This window comes from Lytechinus variegatus, chromosome 5 (assembly GCF_018143015.1).
Source record: "Lytechinus variegatus isolate NC3 chromosome 5, Lvar_3.0, whole genome shotgun sequence".
In the NCBI taxonomy this organism is placed as follows: domain Eukaryota; kingdom Metazoa; phylum Echinodermata; class Echinoidea; order Temnopleuroida; family Toxopneustidae; genus Lytechinus; species Lytechinus variegatus.
In genome coordinates, this window is record NC_054744.1 from 9,381,898 (window position 1) to 9,398,880 (window position 16,983).

The 16,983-nt window shown below is 37.1% G+C and overlaps 1 protein-coding gene across 1 annotated transcript; it reads right to left on the minus strand.

Annotated features, from left to right (window-relative positions):
- Positions 1-6,337: 6,337 nt before the first annotated feature.
- Positions 6,338-15,249, minus strand: LOC121415221 (eukaryotic translation initiation factor 3 subunit J-like). Its single transcript, XM_041608392.1, has 8 exons — positions 15,181-15,249; positions 14,970-15,058; positions 13,299-13,392; positions 12,259-12,350; positions 10,748-10,841; positions 9,882-10,052; positions 8,529-8,602; positions 6,338-7,482 (listed from the first exon to the last, which is right to left on the minus strand). Exons 1-8 carry the CDS (start codon positions 15,191-15,193, stop codon positions 7,363-7,365), a joined length of 747 nt encoding a protein of 248 aa, XP_041464326.1. The 5' UTR covers positions 15,194-15,249; the 3' UTR covers positions 6,338-7,362.
- Positions 15,250-16,983: the final 1,734 nt, after the last annotated feature.

Sequence of the window (16,983 nt, forward strand, 5' to 3'; positions counted from 1 at the left end):
GTGTGTAATGGATACTGATTACTGCCTTGCCAACCAGCTGGAGTTTAAAGACATGGCATTCAGCTTGCTGAAGGGGGACGATGGAGCCTATGTTTTTTAAGGGGAGTAGCACTCGTGTGTAATGGATACTGATTACTGCCTTGCCAACCAGCTAGAGTTCAAAGACATGGCATTCAGCTTACTGAAGGGGGTCAGTGGAGCCCGTTTTTCAGACCTTGATTTTGATTCTCTAGTCGCTCAGAAGCCGCCCCCCCCCCTGTAAAGGCCCCACCCCCCTTTTGATACAAATCCGTTTGCATTCAAAGGGGGAGCAGAGGTCGTGTGCCCATATCTTGTGCCTGTAATTTGCGCAATCTTGCCAGGTGAGCTATTCAGTGGCCGTATGTGTACCAGTGATCAAACTATAAACAAGAGACTCAGTCCTCAGTAGCCAAGGGATGGTAGGAGGCCGGTATGATAACCACTGAGGCGATGATTATGTCCGCCATCATTTGAATAAAGCGCAGTACATATTTGTTTTATATACCTCATCACGCGCATTACTCAAGACACGAGGGCTACAGGTATCTATTTTAGGACCATCATGTAACTCTAGTTGATTTGCTAAATCACAGGAATGGGTAGTGGTTGCGTGTACATGTACATGTATCTTACCAAGGAGTAACAGCCAATTAGCATGAGCCAGCTATTTGCCCGCGTAGCCATACAGGTCGTGGCCCCGCCCTCGGGCATTACATGTTCTATCACAGGGTTTCATATAAGAAATTGGCAAGTCAAAAAACCCAGAGAGTGTAGGCGGAATTGCACTGTGACCGCGTCACAAGATGTACATAACCTGGCAGCTCTATGCAGCAGTCAGCCACACGTAGTATGAGGTTCATGTAGTATGCAGCAGATTTTTTTATAGTGCTTAACCTGGGTTCCCAAAGTCATGGAAAAATTTGTGGTCATGGAAAGTCAGGGAATTTGGAAAATTTGTGAAAAGTCACGGAATTCATTTACCTCTTGGCTATGGCAGCTTTCCAGTTTGTCTTGCAACTCATTCTCTGTGATCATACTCTTCTATTGTAATTGGTGTTCATGATTTCCATTTTTCCCGGTTTTGTGACATCTCAAGTTCTACATAACTCCTGGGACGTCATGGAAAGCAGCAATTTAGTCATGGAAAAGTCATGGAATTCTGTTTTCGAATTTCTGTGGGAACCCTGTTAACGCAATGATTCTAAGCACTGCATAATATATTACATGTTCCCTGGCTTTGGCATAGTTACCCTGATCGGGCTCTCAAACATTGAAGGAATTGCTTCCTATCAATTAGCCATCTACTACTCTGGAGATGGAGAGTAGCAAATGTAGATAAATGTCTTGTGAAAGGGCACGAGTACTTCAGTGGGATTTGAACCCCAGACACTTAACCACTGAGCCACAACTCCTCTGCAAGGGCAGTGCAGAGCTGCTAAATTGTACTCATTTTGTATGATTTTGTTTTGTGTATTAGTTTATATTTTGTATTTCATGTAAACCCTGTTTTTGTGTATTTATGAACTATTCAAGTAATTTGATATTGATGTGATATACATATACAAAAACTGGCAATAATAAGTGCAATCATGAAATTTTCTTTATATCATACATATGCTATTTGTTTATACAAAATATTATTACAACACGTACTTTGATTGAACAAGGTATTTGAATGAAATGTTTTTTCTTTTCATCATTCTATCCCTTCAATCCAAATCTCTCGTGTAACGCTTTTCAAATTACTTTCAAATATTAAATTCATACAATTAGTAGTTTAGAATTTGTGAATCAATTTTACCTTGCTTTGACAAGATTCATCCGAGAATGTTACATCGGCCCGTATTCTGAACTCGGGTTTAAAACTGTGGTTTGTCTATGGATAGCCAATTATGGCAAAAATTGTGTTAGTGTATGTTTAATTCATCAACTCATTTGACTCTCAAATCATTCGAATCTGTCTGGGAAAGATAAATGGGTCCCGTCTTACAAAGAGTTACAATTGATCAGATCAACCTCAAGCATATGCAAATCCATCAAAGAAATGTCAAAATTTTTCTTTAGGAAATTTGCACAATGTCTGAGTGCCGGTATACGTCATACCTAGAAAACATGCATTTTGTATGTTGACGTTACTGGCTTGCATAGTTTCTTCATCATGTATGCTAGGGGAAACAAAAAAAGTGAACGTATGAAATATATGATATAAACAGAATGATTAATCCCATGGCTTTCCATAATTTTAGCAGAGGGTTAGACCCTGGTCTAAGACAAACCGGTCTTCAGAATACGGGCCATGTAGTTTAATATTGGTACCATATATGGCATGAATATTATTTTGGAATTTTTATTTAGCAATAGAAATCAGCTTTCATACATGTATGTGAACTATGTGATTGTCTTGTGTCAAAAGTCATCATTGCCAATCCTTATTCTACTCCTTACAAATTGTATACAAGTATCACAAATAATTGTCTGTTTTTGCCCAAAAAATCTGAAGAAAGGTAATTCATTATTTGTATTTTTAATTAATTTGGAGAGAGGGGGTTCTCATGCTTCAAGGAACTGCAGCTCAGTGATATTTTCTACACATGTCAGTGTATTAATAGCATTTCTCTCTCACTCTCTCTTGTTTCAATTCTTGTGAATGTACTATTTCATTAATTGTAATATATTGTATACAGTGTACATTCTCAGATATATATTTTTTGTCAAAAGATTGAATACTGACAATAAACTAGAGTAAAGAAAAACGATGAGAAGCCTCTTTGTCAACATTGTAATATTATTAATATTAATATTGTTATTGGTTGAGACATATTTCTCAATGTGACTATGAACATGAACAGAGAGCATGCTTCATAAAAAAAAGAAGTAGCAACATTTCATGGCAAACATTAAACAATAAATGAAATGCTACATTTGATTTCTTTTCTAAAGAACCAATCCAAAAAGGTGTTACAATATGATTGATATCAGATTAGAAGAGGAAAAGTGTTATTTTTTCATTTAAAATGAACTGAATTTAATATAAAAGCACTGTATAGAGCAAGAATGAACTTACAAAACTAAAGCCTATAGCTTTTATCGGTAGCAAATGAATATTGATGTTAATCGGACTACATGGTACGACTTTATGACCAGTGAAATCGTCCAATGGACTCCTGCCTTCCCAGTATGCAATGTGCCTGGCAATTAACTCAATCGTTACAGCAAAGATATCGCTCTTTGTTCTACTTTTTGAGTAGGCAATTTGATAGGTGATCTTACACTTTTTGTCATGTACAGTACTTCCAAAGGAGTAACTAGGGCTGAAAATAGTCATATCTTAAAAAAAATGGAGGAAAATCTACCAGTTTCTGCATGCCATCATGAATATTTATCTGGTGGGCTGATGATGTCATATCCCCACTTTCCATTTTTTTTCTTATCCTTTCTTGCGTGTGCCTAATACTGTGTGCCTCCATTGTAACAACACATTCTTGGCAGTCAAAATTAAATACATGTAACATACAAAAGAATAAGTGGGGATATGGCATCACCAGCTTGCTCATTGATTATTCATGAAGACATGCATTGAACAGCTTCAACAAAATAATGCAAAGCTTTAAAATGTCATAGATTGTTATTCCTTGTCAGATTTTCATTTTTAAAAAAATCAGTGTATATGTCTGATTTTACCTCTTCTGTTCAAATCATATCATTTTCAGCCTGGAGTACCCCTTTAAAATGAATAAATTCATCAGATCATGGCCTTTCACCAACAACGGCAATATATGGAAAACTTCAGGCTTGATTTTATCATGATTTATGATGATAACAATAATAGTCAACCATGCCCATGCTTTAACAGATACAGCTAAATTCAGGCAAGATGTCCTCACTGCAGTTTAAACACATAGCACGGCCACCACCTAATTGAAGAAAAATGACCAAATGGATGTACCCATTAAAAAAGAACAAATCCTGTGACTTGTCACTTTTAATGAATTTGTAAGCTTTAACAGGCAATACATGTACATTCAAAAGATATACTTGAAAATATAAACCTTAAAGAAAACATCTGAGGTAAAAATGATTATTCAATCGGGTGTCTTGTTTGTTTTTTACAGTAAAAAGGCTTGGAAGGCTGTCATTTTCATCTTGGACATATGCCTTAAAAAGGGAATATTTCACATTGAGACATTGGGACCACCCAGATGTAATAAAATAACAGAAAATGGAATGCTAAATATGGACTTAAATCCTGTAAGAAAAAAATACAATCATACAGTGCGAGTCAGAAAAAAAAATGTTATGCTTTTAAATTAAGTATTTTTACAGAAAATGTGGGATTCAGAGAGAATTTCTAGCATGTAAGGATGGAGTAAATATTCCTTTGTCACTTGGTAAATTTGTTTCAGTGTTGTTGTTAGGGTTGAGTGCACAACAGCCATTGTTTGAAAAAGTGTCAAAACCCATTTGCGCCAAGTCACATGATTACATGCTGAAAGAGAGACAAAAGCATTCACACAAACAATGAGCGTAAAATTTGTGTGTTTATTAAGAAAAATAAACAAGAGTACCAGTAAATTAATAAATTATCTTCACTGAAAAGTTTCTTTTCATTGTCATTTTGGTCACAACTTGGACACAAAGTTTCCTGCCTTCAATCTTCCACATGTTGTCCATTTCTCTCGATGCACTTCTGAGCTTGATGGAGCATTGCTGTCATTGGCCCTGGGAAGTGTCTAATCAAAATCATTTGACAATTAAAGAAGAAGCATTTTATGTAATTGAAGTCAAAAGTGTACAACACCCAACCTGCAGATCTGGATGACTTGCAGCAGCATCAGAGCAACATGTGGAAGATTGAAGGTGGGAAGCTTTGTCAAAGATGTGGCCAAAATGACCATGAAAAGGAACTTTTCAGTGAAGACAATTTATTAATTTACTGGTACTCTTGTTTTTCTTAATAAACACGCATAAATTTTACGCTCATTGTTTGTGTGAATGCTTTTGTCTCTCTTCCAGCAGGTAATCACCTGACTTGGCGCAAATGGGTTTTGACACTTTTTCAAACAATGGCTGTAGTGCACTCAACAATAACAACAACAACACTGAAACAAAACTTACCAAGTGACAAAGGAATATTTACTCTATCCATACATGCTAGAAATTCTCTCTGAATCCCACATTTTCTGTAAAAAATACTTAATTTAAATAGTGTAACATTTTTTTCTGACTCACACTGTATAACGCATTTCCTACAAAACAAAAGCTTAAAAATGTACGGAAGACAAGTTTCTCTTCTTTTTTTTACAAGACTGTTGAATATACATTAAAGGGTGATACAGAAGTGATAAAGAATTAATATTCACACCAGGCTAAATTGAATTTAAAAAAATAATTTCACAAACTAAATTTGAAGAGAAAAAAGTAAGCTGTTACTTGCTTCAAGGCAAAACCAAAAGATGTAGATTAAGGGGTGCTTCAGGCTGTAAAATATATTTTATTAAATTGAGTAAAATTGAAAAGCAAATCACTAAACAGTTCATTCAAATAACACACAATAGAAAATGTTGAGTTAAAGATCTGCATTATTCCAGTGAAACACGTGTATGCAAGTGATCATGATAATGCACTGGGCGAGTTAAAGACATCTTTTCAATTACCTTTGGGGGGTGGTTTGAATTTAAATTTTCTTTGTCTTTATTCTAAATCGTACAAAAATATATGCCTTGTAATAAAAACTCATTTACGCTTACAATGAACTTGCACGACATGTACAAAACATTCCATGAAGAAGAATATAAGCATATTTCTTTAGGGAAGATGACATATTAATGATGACCTGAACTGACCAGGTGGGTGTTTCATAAAGCTGTTCGTAAGTTAAGAACGACTGGTGATCCTTTCTTGTGGTAAATGGTATATACATTGGCGATGGTTACGCGCGTAAGAAAGGTTCACCAGTCATTCTTAAAGTCGCTCTTATCTTACGAACAGCTTTATGAAACAGCCCCCTGTTCCACAAAAATAATGCAAAACTTCAGAATCTCATTATAACTGTATTCTCTATCTGATCTTTCAATTCCTTTCTAGTTTTGTTTTGGTTACTTAATTTCACTCTAATTCAGTAGTCACAGCCTGAAGTATCCCTTTTGAAAATTGTATAGTCTCAAATGAAGAAAAAAAAAGAAAATTAAGTTACAAAGCTTTTGCTCCTATCATTACACAGCTACATGTAGTTTTGACTTCTCAGTTCTGGGGCTGTCAAAAAGTAATTATTCACTTACGAGTCTTTTTCAAGTCCATTACACATGAACGAAAGAAATGGATGGCACAAGATAATAAGTTTATTTAAAAACAATCAGTCAGATGGATAGCCACAAATACAGAGCATGTTTAACCTAGTAAATAAAACTTATTCATTGTAAAAATGAAATCGAATGCAGATAGCCGACGTAAAGATCAAAGGGGGAAGGTCACCCTGATGAAGTGGAGAAAACTATTTGTGAAGTTTCGATGAAAATCCTAATTATAATGTTGGATTGGATTTTTATTTTTTTATTTTGTGATGTCACAGAGGAGCAGCTCTTTGATATGTTGTGTGATACGAGTTCCCCATATCATTTTTAAACACATATTGAAATTGATTTCATTTGTGGAGTGAATATAGCTACAGACACATCACTTCTTACCAAGTGATGTGTCTAAGAAAAATATTTTTAATCATGACGTTTCATTCAAAAATTAAGATTTATGGGATTTATCTTACAGGATATATTGGAAGAGCTGCTTGCATATGACGTCACAAATTTAAAAAACCTTGAATTCGTAACCCTTTTCATCAAACCTTCCAAAATATTTTTCATTCATTATAATCAAATCGTCATTAGACCCCACCTCAATACATAACTTTGAGGTGATTTATGACACAGGACTGCAAAGCATGGTAAAAAAATTACACGGGGACTATGGGCGGTTTAGGCCCCAAAAGGCTCAAAAGAGCTCGGGAAACTCATAAATAGGAGCCCTGGAATTTCCCCATTCATGGACCCCCTAAAGCTCATCCAATGTTGCAGATTTAGGCAGTAAGTTGTGAGAAGTAGCCCTAGAAAATAAAAACGAAAATCTTTTTGCCTGCAAGAAAAGGTACATTATGATAGCATGTCTCAGCAAATCAATTAAATAGACTTTTATAAACATCACAGAAAAAAAATGCATGCTCTTTATCGTTTTATCTACTCGTATATAATGCTTGTCTGAGAGTGTTCCATAAATAACTTTTAATCTCACAAGTACGCATGGCTGGATAGAGATGGTGAAGAGAGGTTGGCCTAAGATGGAAAGTCTTCGTCACATGAAATCGTCAAATTCACCTCCACCGTAACCAAAGTCATCAAACTCATCCTTCTTTGCCGACTTTCCACTCCCTGCTAAGACTGCTTTCTTCTTGCCTTTCTTTCCTTTAGAGGCCTGAAAAAAAAAAATAATGCACATGTGTAAGTCCACATGCCAAAAAACAAGAATCATGAAGGCAAAAGGACTTTCTAGCAAAAGAGGGGGAAGGGGGCAAAAAAAGCGGGACCTGCTAACCTAAGGGAACGGGAATATTCACTCCATCATCCCAAACTGTATCCTCTAATACTGACATCAAGTGACCCTGAAATGACCTGAAATTATATTCATACCATTGCCAATATATGCATGTACAGTTCGCATGTTTTATCCAGAGAGAATTTTTCTCAAGAAGGAAATGGTGTAGATTTGTAGATCTGCATGGTCTCTGCACCAACAACCCCCTCCTCCCTCCCCAAACCAAAGAAAAGGGGAGAATATACAGGAGATTTGGACTCATATCTGGAGATTATCATGTGATTCATGTCCAATGTTTATCACATCGTCTAGTATTTGTGGAGCCAAAAAGTTATTCAATGTTTCAAGTAACCTGACTAACACAAAACAGGCACCCCCTTTTGTACTTTACTGAAAATACCCGCGATGCCAGCTTTATTGATATTATGAATTTAAATCTGTGCATTATTTGTTTTCTAAAACCGTCCGGTTGTTTAAATTTGTAGAGGAAAGGTTGTTCAAATCACCCAAATTTTTTTAGGGATACTGCAGATGAAGAGGTCACACCCGTGCCTGCTTCCTATTATGACATCACAGGAGTATCTACTATGCCGTCTAAATAAGCACCGGCACCAATAGCTTTTCCTTTGAAATAATGCATATTTCAGTCTTTTCGTGTTATGAATATGCACTCAAAATGCAGTGCTGCAGAAACAAATCATGACAGTGAGGTTGCATGGAATTAAAGGATGAAGACATATATGACTATTGGCTACATCTTTGAATCAGTTTTATAATAAACATCTATTCATTGATTATAATATATTGTTTTATCATGGTTTTCACAGCTGAATACAATGAAACACCCCCCCAAAAAAAAAAAAAAAAAAAACGGGCAATCCATTGCTGGAACTTGTGAAAATTTCAACACATTGAAGTTAACATACCTTTTGTGCTTTTGCTTTCTCGTTTGCTATTGCTGTTAAACAGCTTCCTAATTTCTTTACTTGTTCACTGTCAACTGAAATATGAAACATATAATATAAAATCAGTCTAAAAATACAGTGATGCAACATATATAATTGTGCTCCTGCGACATTTGCTCCGGTCTTTATATCACAGAACTGTAATAGAGTTTATGGTTCAGAATAATGTGAAGATAAGGATTGGTATCTATTTACTTTGGAGGTTACGTTTGGCTTATGTGCAGATTTTCCATCGGAGCAACTGTCGCCAAAGTAAATGTCATGGAACCGAAAATGTATGTACAAGCAAACTGATTCAATGGCAAAGACTTTTAAAGTATGATTTGGATGTGTATGCAGTATGAAATAGTAAAATCATGTCTTTACACAATACAGTAATTACAGTAATAATTTAAATACAGTTTTCTCCTCCTGCTTCTAGTAGAATTTAAAGTGAAACATTCAAATTTCCTGCATGAAGCAAACAAATATCATCCCTCCCTGCTCTAAAGGAGAATGAAACCAGTTGAATTTGTATAAATGAAAAAAAATCAAAGGAACAGATCAATGGCAGTTTGAGAAAGATTGAATACTGAGATCACTGATGCTAAGTAATATCTTCTATTAGCAATGCGACCAAGATCTTTGTTGTCAAACAGGTACAACTTTCCAATTATAATAGTACATATCTAGTCTTTCATAAGATCAGGGCTCCGTAACACAAAGGTTTGCAATCAATCGCTAAATACCAATGACCAATCAAGATCATCGTTGCATGCGCACTCTGTTTAAAATACTGATCAGGAACCAATCAGTGCGGTTCTTTCATATTTGCGATTCATCGCAAACCTTTGTGTTACAGAGCCCAGTTGTTATTTTCATCAAAGGGCATGCAATACAGGTTTCACAACATTACAACATGGATGAATTGTTTTCCCTTCACTAGAATGTTCATCATGTGGAGCGTGGCCCAGTGGATTAGTCTTCGGACTTTGAAACAGAGGGTCGTGAGTTCGAATCCCAGCCATGGCATAATTTCCTTCAGCAAGAAACTGATCCACAATGTGCTGCACTCAACCCAGGTGAGGTAAATGGGTACTGGTAGGAATTCCTTAAAAAGCTGTGTGTGCTATGAACGCCTAGCTTAGCCAGGTAATGTTGAGTACCTAACAAGTTGGATATGTGCACAATATAAATACCCTTTATTATTATTATAAAAGGGAAGTTTCAGGTCTATTCCAACTGTCCAAAGGAGAGTTGTACATGTATGTGAGATGGGTTCAACTAACACAGTTCTATTTAGGGTTAAGTAACATGAACACAATCTTTACTTACGGCAAACACAACATGATTGAAAAACATCCTCGAGCAGAAACGGGTAGTAATCTGAAGATTCTAACATTGATAATTTTTCTTTTAGTAGCTTCCCAAATTCCGTAAACTCTTCTTCCGTTGTGGGATTCATGGTGTCTAGAGATAGTGATCTATCATCATCAAGCCCTACACCTGCATAAAGAGACAGGAATAAAATATCAAGATTCCAGATAATTCAATGTCATGTATGAAAATACATAAAACTCGTTTCCTGGCATATAAAAAATGGATACATTTGATAAACGATCATCAGCTGCTAAACGAGAGAAAGAGATGAGATCGATAGAAAAGAAAATAGAAAATACAAGGGCATGGAGGAATAGAGCATTGCAAACCTACATACTTACAAGAGACAATAGACACCTTCGTCTATACTAATTCGATGTAATTCTCCAAATTGCTTAGAAACACCTTCCTAACATATGATCAAGGGGTATTTCACAAAGATTGAAGCCTGAATTTGAGTCGTTCTTAAATGCCTAGTTGCAAGCTATATAAAAGGCATGACCCCACTGGTCAGGGCCCGTTGTAGAAAGAGTTGCGTTTAAACGCAAGTCAAAATATCAAGCGCAAGTCCCGAATTAGGGTGCTTCATTGGCTTAAAATCAAGTTGTGCAAGATTTTTTGAGTTGCGTTTGATCGCAACTCTTGCTGCAACAGGCTTTATGTCAAGATGACACACACTACTGCGTATCAATGAATAAGATTGCGCGTTGCATAATATGTACACGTCATTTAGATATCTTTGTGAAACACCCCCCCCCCTGAAATTCGCTTCCAGATATTGATGGAATAATTAAAATGATATAGATGCAGGACTCTCTTACCGAAAGCTTCTTTTGCGAGTTCAAGGTCTGACTCTTCTTGCAGTTTCTGTTGTCTTAACTTTTCCTCTAACTCCTCCTCTGGCGTTAACGTAACCTGAAGATGACAACACAAACAACATTTGTTGTTTATTTTAAAGATAGCAATGCAAAGACTTTCTGAAGGCAAGAAAAGTGTTAAGCACAAGCAATGGGTTATGCATACAAAATAAAGCAATTTAATGAGGCATGATCTTTTGCTTGGCAAGCCACATGTATCGCTTACGCTTAAAGCAAATGCTTTCCAGCAATTGCAGAGATGCCAACTTTTGGAAATCAGAATTAGGGAGGATTTGCAACCGTCACCAAATTATGTGCGCATAGCGCACATCTCGAGCAGAGAGCGCGCGGGCCTTAGGGCCCTGGAAGCTCTGGGTTTCTAGATGCTCTCTGGTGCAATCTGACCCTTATTTTGGAGCATTTCACATGTTTTTAAAAAAACATTGTTCCCACTTTTTTAACATAAAAAAAATGAGGGGACAATAGAAGATAAGTACCTGTTCAACAATAATAATAAGGAGAAATTATCAGCTATAGGCAGGTTATGTTCCACTATAATTGAGTATAAATCCAGTAAAGAAAAGCTCAGCGCGGTAACGTCTACCTGTAAAGATCTCGTCTTCGCAATGTCCGTATGCCGTTTGCTCCCAAAGTGCTTTCGAATATCATCACGACCTCCGTGCTCAACTGAAATGTCCACGCTGCAAATTGTGCAAAATGCATGGTAAATTCCTCTTTCCGACTTCCAAATACACGGGTGCTAGAGACTGTATTCAGTCTTATACTTCTGAGACCATTTCTTGGTCTTCTTTTGTTGATTTTCCGCCATTTCGTGTCAATATCAACCCATCAACACGCCGAAATCACACACCGATATTCCACCACACGACTCGACAAATCCAGCAGCCGCGAGCGCACACGGCTCACGAAGCTAGCCGGGCCTACCGGCCTGGTGCACAGTGGATTCCCGTTGGGCATATCACATGCTCCAGCTTTTCGCTGCTCCTTATTTGTCTGCCTTTCACACAGAATTTAGTAGCAGCGAACGTTATGGAGTTAATACATGCTAAAGTTAGCAGACGATACATGTACTTCCAATCCAATTTGATCAATGCAAAAAAATCGTAATTTTGGGAGGATAAGGATGGTAATCGTAAGGGCGGGAGTTGGGGTGAATTTTCGGGAGCCTCCCGATTTCATCGGGAGGGTTGGCATCTCTGCAATTGCTTCTTTTTATGCATCTGACCCAATATGCTTGAATTGCATGCTTGTTTTGCTTATTTCTCAGCAATACCTCCCGGAACCCTTTGGCACATAATTTCATCATAAAGATACCTGGGTGGTCATTTGATTGAATTCTGTTACCCCTGGCATTTATCTTAAATTTTCGATCCATAATGCTGTGAATTTGTGGGATATTAAATTATCATCATTATACAATTACGAAGAGAGTGCAAGAATCCATGCAACTTTACCTTTTCTGCTTCCTTTAGCTTCTCTTTCCTCTTCTCAGCTTTCCTTTGCAATGATTTTTCTAGATTGGTCTTCTTCTTTTTGACTTGAAATGCTGTAGAATATATAAATAAGTCATAATAATCACCAATGAAATTCTGAACATCGGCTACCCCTGGGGCCCGTTGCAGAAAGAGTTGCAATCAATCGCAACTCTAAAAATCATGCGCAACTTGATTTTCAACCAATCAACAGCGCGCATTTGGGACTTGCGATTGATTTTTTGACTTGCGTTTAAACGCAACTCTTTCTGCAACGGGCCCCTGAGTATAGATCTTTCTCCTTGAAATGCTAATATTATTTAGGAATGACAATCAAGATGTGAGCACAGAATGTTTATAAATGCTCACCTTGTGTGACCATAATAAACACAATGTTTAAATTACAAAATGTCTTAATCATCTTTTTTCTAACGGTTATAAACTGCTGAATAAAAAACATACAAGGATAATAACGATGCTTCAAGAGGGACAACACAATTCAAAGACATCACGAGCATTTTACCTTCAAATTACAAGATGTGGCAGTGAACTTAGTATAGAGAAATTCACTGGTTATGACTTTGAAGAGACTGAAATTCTTTTGTCAAATTTTTATCAGTATACCCAGCTGCCATTATATCTCCCAGACCAAGTGAAAATTTAGCAAAGATTCTTGTTTTCATTGTCAAAATTCACTGTCTGGTCCAATTTCAAACAGAATAATAAGATTTTGTAACAAAGGTTAGAAATGAACGAATAATTTAACTTTTAGCCAACAAGCGGAACTTTGAACAAGTGCCATTTGCGACAGAGCAGCATAGAGCTTTAACTTCAGACTTAAGACTACTCGACCACAAGCTTAATTGACAGCAGAAGCAAGTGTTCTAAAAGGCTTCACAACTTCACCCTTTAGAAATTTGATATGTCCGCATTTCTCTACATTTTTTCTGGTATCCTAGGTAGGACTTTAAAAAAAATTGAGGATTGGTGGGTTTATTGGCTGAGATAGCCTAATTAGTTACCTCCTCCGGCTCCAGAAGTCGCTGTCTGCTCTGTAGAACCTGCCTCCTTTTTCTCTTCTTTCTCCTCCTCCTCATCTGATGCAGCCCAGTCATCCTAGCAATAAAAATAATAATCAGCTTCAAGTTCTGTTCTTCCAAGACCAAGTTGACAACTAGAGATGCTCAGCGGGTCGCGCAGCCGAGCACATGTATCCCCCGAACCCACCGCGTCATCCCTCATTGTTAAATATAGAGCTCACACAGAAATTTGACCAAAAATACAATTACCATGGCGACAATGACCCTAGTCATTTCTGCGGTGCGAGGAGGCCAAAACAAAAGACCTTTTTTTTGCTTGTCAAATTTTTTGGCGGACGAATTTGCCCCCCCCCCTTGGAAAATCCTAGTCTTGAGGACGCAATGATGATGATTTTTTAGATATGTATATATGACATATCTGAAAAAATCATCATCATTGCGTCCTCAAGACTAGGAAAATCATTGGGCTAGGTACGCCACTGGGCACTGGGCTAAAAAATATTATTCTGGCTTTCTGCACCTTCTCCATGTTTTTATTTCAAATTTTAGTGGGGTGCACCCATATGAAACTCTTGCCCTTCAAATTCTGACTAACAATATCTTTAGAATACCCTCTCTGCAGCTTTTTTCAAAAAAAAAATCATGACTTTTTCAACCTTTTTACTCTTGAGATCCAAAAAATGTATTAAAAAAAAGATAAAAATAAAAGGTCATAGACATATGAACATACAAAATTAGCATAGTGATGTGATTCGGCCAAATCATGGTTTTGGGAATCACTCGTAGATTTGTGTACGCGCACTTGTGTACAAAGTGAATGGAGGTAGAAATAGCGAACCGTGCGTGTGACTGAATAAAGCGCTGCTGTATGAAGTGAATGGTGGTTCCCTATATCACGATAATGGGCCAAATCGTGGTTTTGGGAACCACTCGTAGATTTGTGTACGCGCGCTTGTGTACAAAGTGAATGGAGGTGGAAATAGGGAACCGTGCGTGTGACTGAATAAAGTGCTGCTGTATGAAGTGAACGGTGGTTCCCTATATCACGATAATGCCCGATAATGCCTGTGATTCTATACATAAGTAAAAGATGAAAATAAATAAGGAAAGACTTCCATATGTCCCCTCCAATAATTTTAAAACATACTTCCCCAAAACCCCCTTCTGTCTTTCTTTTTTCTTCTTTTTTTCCTTCTTACTTCCGGTGGGAACTTTCGATTCGAACCTCTCGCTGCAGAACGAAGCATCTCCAGTCTGTCGCCTTACTCACTGAGCTAGCAGGAATTGTTGAAAGCCATGGGTTTCATAACAATTATCAACCGATATTACGACTAGTCTACTCTCCAAGAGTATTAGTTTTCTGACTAAATAAACCGATGCTATTGGGAATTACACACACTCGAATTTTTGACGGAATCAAGCCATATTTTGGTATGTATCCGACTTTTCCTTCTTAAATCTCTTAGATAAATGTTAGATAACTCTTGATAAACCTTCTCCATATTTTTTTTTCAATTTTAGTGGAGGGGACATATGGAAGTCTTGCCATAAATGAAGCCACTGTTTCAAACTCGCCACTAAACTTAAAATTAATGGGCTCCGACACAAATACACAACACAAAACGTTAGGAGTGGGGCTAAGCAAAATCTCACCTTCACATCTTCTTCCTCATCCTCTCCTTCCCATTTATCACCGGTAGTCGCCTTGGCGAAGCCCGCATCGGGATCAAAATCATCGTCCTCTGATTAAAAAAAAGAATCATAAGATAAATGTAAGAAATATTTGTACTTTTTCCCACTGCAATTCCTAAAATCAATATTTCACTATAATTTTCTGACATATGTCACCGCACATGTTACTCACCCCAGTCGGCCATATTTACATATTGGGCGGCGCGGGCGCGCGCGCGCGTGAATGAATTGCTGATTGCTAGCGTGACTCGCCTGGGAGCAATTTCTGTGGGAGAAACATCCCCCCCCCCCGCAGGGGCGGATTGGATTTACCATTTTTCAATATATACACAAAAAAAAAGTAAGTCCCCCCCTAAACAAACATCAATAATTTCCGAACCAATGCGAGTTTTTGATATATTTTTACATGAGCGTGTAGGTAATTTTATAAGCTACCTCCGGGCTGAGTAAATGTTGTGGACGTATCTTACGTCATGCTTCAGTCAGCACCGTCAGAAGGCAAAAATGTCACTTTTCAAAAGTCACAAGCAAAATATCATGACTTTGATTCCATTTTATTGGAACTAATTCCACATTCTCATCATGAAAAATATTCAGAAGGCTTGCAAGGTACTTTCTAAAAGACGATACAACTTTTTTAGCTAAATTTCACGGTTGAATAAACTCAAGTCCAAATTTGCTATAATTGGATTTTTACACATTTCTTTCAATAAAAATGCTAGAACATGATGACAGTTATTTTTGGGAAGAGTTTCTCCTACAATATTCACCGTTTCACGGTTCAATGAGCATTTATTGGAAACAAAAAATGCGATTTTCAAATACCGTATGCAAGTATTGCTTCATTTTGGTAACTGTAAATGATCTTTTCTCAACCTTTTTGTTATGTTCATGACCAATTAACACGCCTTAATGATTCAAAGGTGTCAAATTAAACATTTACGCTTGAATGAACATGTGGAATGTGATAAGCTCTTTTTTACGTTATTGGAAAAAATGCAATTTGTAACTATGGATATCTGTCACACCAGTGGCGTAACTACGGGGGGCATGGGGGGGCACGTGCCCCCCCCCCCCCCCAATCGGCTGGCCAAAAAAAAAAAAAAAAAAAAAAACGGGGAAAAGGAGAAAAAGAGGGAAAAGGGAAAAGAAACGTAGTGGGGAAAGAAGAAATTATTGTTCATTATAATGTTATGTTATGTTACATAAGAAGCATTTTTTCATAACTTTATAAAACATTATTTGCTTCATTGTGCATGTCTTCATTGTTCGTGTTGTTCCTGGTGCAAGCATAGACTGTTTAACTTTATAAATAATCCTGTTGTACTAAAACATCCCGTTTTCAAATTAATATACAACAAATATATTTCCTCGTAATTCGAGTTATTATTGTTTTATGTAGTGACATATTCTTCTTTTCTATGACTTCTTGTGATTGCCCTAATGTAAGGTCTTAATATAAAACATTTCCTGTCCGTGCTAACGTTCGCATAAGTAGATTGGTGAGATTTTTGCTATTCATGTTCTTAAATCAGTCCTTAAAACGTCCGATTTTCTGAATATAAAAAATGTTCAGCTTGCGCTTCGCGCTCGCATCACTTGCTTAGTGAAATACGTAGTGTCTTAGTGAATGTCCACAAATAAGCCTTAGAATGCCCCTCTTCAGGTCTGAATTTCCTACATAATTTTTCAGCTCGCGCTTCGCGCTCGCAGTATTTGATTAGTGAGATGCGTATGATAATCATGATTACAATTACTTCAAAAAGTACTTCATGTGTTTTCTAACAAAATCAGCAAAAGATGGCACTAGCATTAGATGACTATGGTGAGATATTTATACTCCTAATGGATTCTGAAATATAGTCCTTAAAATTTCCCTGTTTAGGGTCAATATATACACAAAAATTTTAGCTCGCGCTTCGCGCTCGCACTGTTTGTTTAGCGAGACAGTTACGTATCGTGATTTAAACAAAAT